Here is a 2,827-nt window from a genome sequence, read left to right as displayed (position 1 = left end):
CTAATCACTTATGTGAAAAGGCATATTTTGCGATGAGTGACATCATCGAACATTTAGTTTTAGTAGAATTGTAGGAACCACGGACATCTGATTGAAAACTGGAATGGTGCAAATTGATGCTATCAGTATTCCCAATACACATACAATATTTAGAAAACCTCTTAACAATTTCAAGAGTAGCTTTGAAGAATAAGATATCATCTAGTTAACCATGTAATTTGATAATCAAATAGTCACAAAAAAGTGGTGGAAACTGGACACTGTGTCCAACTGTGATCTGCCTCCATGATTCAGTAAGTGTTAACAAAAGCTGAAAATTTTCTTAATTAGAAATTTTCTTACCTCAAAATATAAAATTTTCTAGATAAAATCGAAATAAATCCAATATGAAGTAAGTTATTTGAGTAAGTAAAGAGGATGTACTAAGAATGTCAGTATATTAGTAGATAGTATAAAAATAGCTTGAATAACTTACAGGTAGTTTGATATACAGCGTGCCAGTATTACAATCTACCAACTGGCATCACTCTGTTTTGGCGTTAGACCCAAATACTAATGAGTCAGAACATTTCAATAGCTATCTTATCAAAATATTTCTTTAAAGGTATGCTACTTCTTAGGATGGGGTAACAGGCGTTTGCTCACTGTATAGATGTTCACTGGACATTTGCTCAACGGACAATTGCTCACCGGACATTTGGACAATTGCTCACTGGACATTTGCTCAGCGGACAATTGCTCACCGGACATTTAGACATTGGACAATTACTCACTGGACATTAGCTCACCAGACATTTGCTCACCGCTTTTGGACATAGGACAATTACTCACTGGACATTTGCTCACTGGACAATTGCCCACCAGACATTTGGACAGAGGACAATTACTCACTGCACTTTAGCTCACCAGACATTTGCTCACCGCTTTTGGACATAGGACAATTACTCACTGGACATTTGCTCACTGGACAATTGCTCACTGGACATTTGGACAATTACTCACTGGACATTTTCTCACCAAACAATTGCTCACCAGACATTTGGACATAGGACAATTACTCACTGGACATTTGGACAATTACTCACTGGACATTAGCTTACCAGACATTTGCTCACCGCTTTTGGACATAGGACAATTACTCACTGGACATTTGCTTACTGGACAATTGCCCACTGGACATTTGGACAGAGGACAATTACTGCACTTTTGCTCACCGCTTTTAGACATAGGACAATTACTCACTGGACATTTGCTCACTGAACAATTGCTCACTGGACATTTGGACAATTACTCACTGGACATTTGCACACCAGACAATTGCTCACCAGACATTTGGACATAGGACAATTACTCACTGGACATTTGCTCACCAGAAATTTGGACATAGGACAATTACTCACTGGACACAGACAATAATTGCTCACCGGACAATTGCTCACTGGAAAATTGCTCACTGGACAATTGTTCACCAGACATTTGACCACCAGACAATTGCTCAAAGGACAGATGCTCCCCAGACAATTGCTCACAGGACAATCGCTATCCAATTGCGAACCAGACAATTGCTCAAAGGACAGATGCTCAAAGGACAGATGCTCACCGGACATTTGCTCAACAGACAGTTTTTGGACCAACTAGCATCAGTCTATTCTGGCGTTAGACCCAAATACTAATGAGTCAGAACATTTCGATAGCTATCTTGTCTCATCTACCTCTTAGGATAGGGTACAGACATTTGCTCACTGGATAGATGCTCACCAGACATTTGCTCACCGGACAATTGCTCACCAGACATTTGGACATAGGACAAAAACTCACTGGACAATTGCTCACCGGACAATTGCTCACCAGACATTTGCTTACCAGACATTTGCTCACCAGATATTTGCTCACCAGACATTTGCTCACTGGACAATTGCTCACCGGATTATAACTCACTGAACATTTGCTAACCAGACAATTGCTCAAAGGACAGTAGCTCAACAGACAATTGCTCACCAAAGAAATGAGAAACAGGAAGATGACCAAAATATTGAATTTTTAAAACTTGGTTAAAATGAGTCTTTCTTCATCAGTCGGTGTCATAACTATACAACAGAATCTCTCTATAATCTAATAAATCTATAAAACTAAGTAATAATTCATTAAACTAAGTAATTTAGAAGTGTTTATAAATATTACTTAGTTAGGGGAAATAACTCATATTCAATATTTTAATGATTTTTGATAGAGTTCATTGTTGGGTGATTATAATTCTTTTTTACCATATTTTGTCAAATTCCATGCCTTCCAAACTGTTTATGAGTTGCATTTTGAAAAACAAAAGCAATAGCTAAAAAATCTGTCAAGAGTTGTGCCGTTAAGAGTGTTTCTACAAACAATATACATACTTCACCTCGTGTGGCCGTATAAAAATGAAATGGATTTTTACATCCTACTTTTCTGCAGATTAATGAGCATGCTGCAGAGCAGAAAAGACACTGAGCAACTGCAATTCCTAGACAAATGTCAGAGGCAGCGAATTTGGAATAGGGTACAGGGTATGTAACTGGTATGGAAGGAAAATGGATGGAAAAAGAAAACAAAGGGGATATAGGAACGAAAGAGAAAAATATAACTCACCACTTGCTACAGTTTTCTTGGGCCGTCGTTTAAACATCGGGCGTGAAGTACCATCTTCAAATTCTGGTGCCGTGTGATAACTTGAGATGTCAGTATTATAATCACTGTCGTCATGGGAACTCAGGGACTGATAATCTGTAATAGAAGCAAAAACAATTCCTGAATTTTTGTTGCCAGGGCCACATTGGCAATCTTTGTAAGATAT

At 38.2% G+C, this 2,827-nt stretch overlaps 1 protein-coding gene across 1 annotated transcript; it reads right to left on the bottom strand.

Annotated features, from left to right (window-relative positions):
* Positions 1-1,268: 1,268 nt before the first annotated feature.
* Positions 1,269-1,992, bottom strand: LOTGIDRAFT_139522 (hypothetical protein; the record flags this gene model as incomplete). The annotated part of the gene is made up of 2 exons (XM_009049507.1): positions 1,269-1,539; positions 1,730-1,992. Coding segments are annotated over 2 exons (534 nt in total), but the record flags the coding sequence as incomplete, so codon positions are not given.
* Between the last annotated feature and the right edge of the window lie 835 nt (positions 1,993-2,827).

The sequence above is a fragment of the Lottia gigantea genome, assembly GCF_000327385.1.
Source record: "Lottia gigantea unplaced genomic scaffold LOTGIsca_137, whole genome shotgun sequence".
Lineage (NCBI taxonomy): Eukaryota > Metazoa > Mollusca > Gastropoda > Lottiidae > Lottia > Lottia gigantea.
Note: the sequence above shows the minus strand (reverse complement) of the source record. Positions and strands in the feature narration are given on the sequence as shown.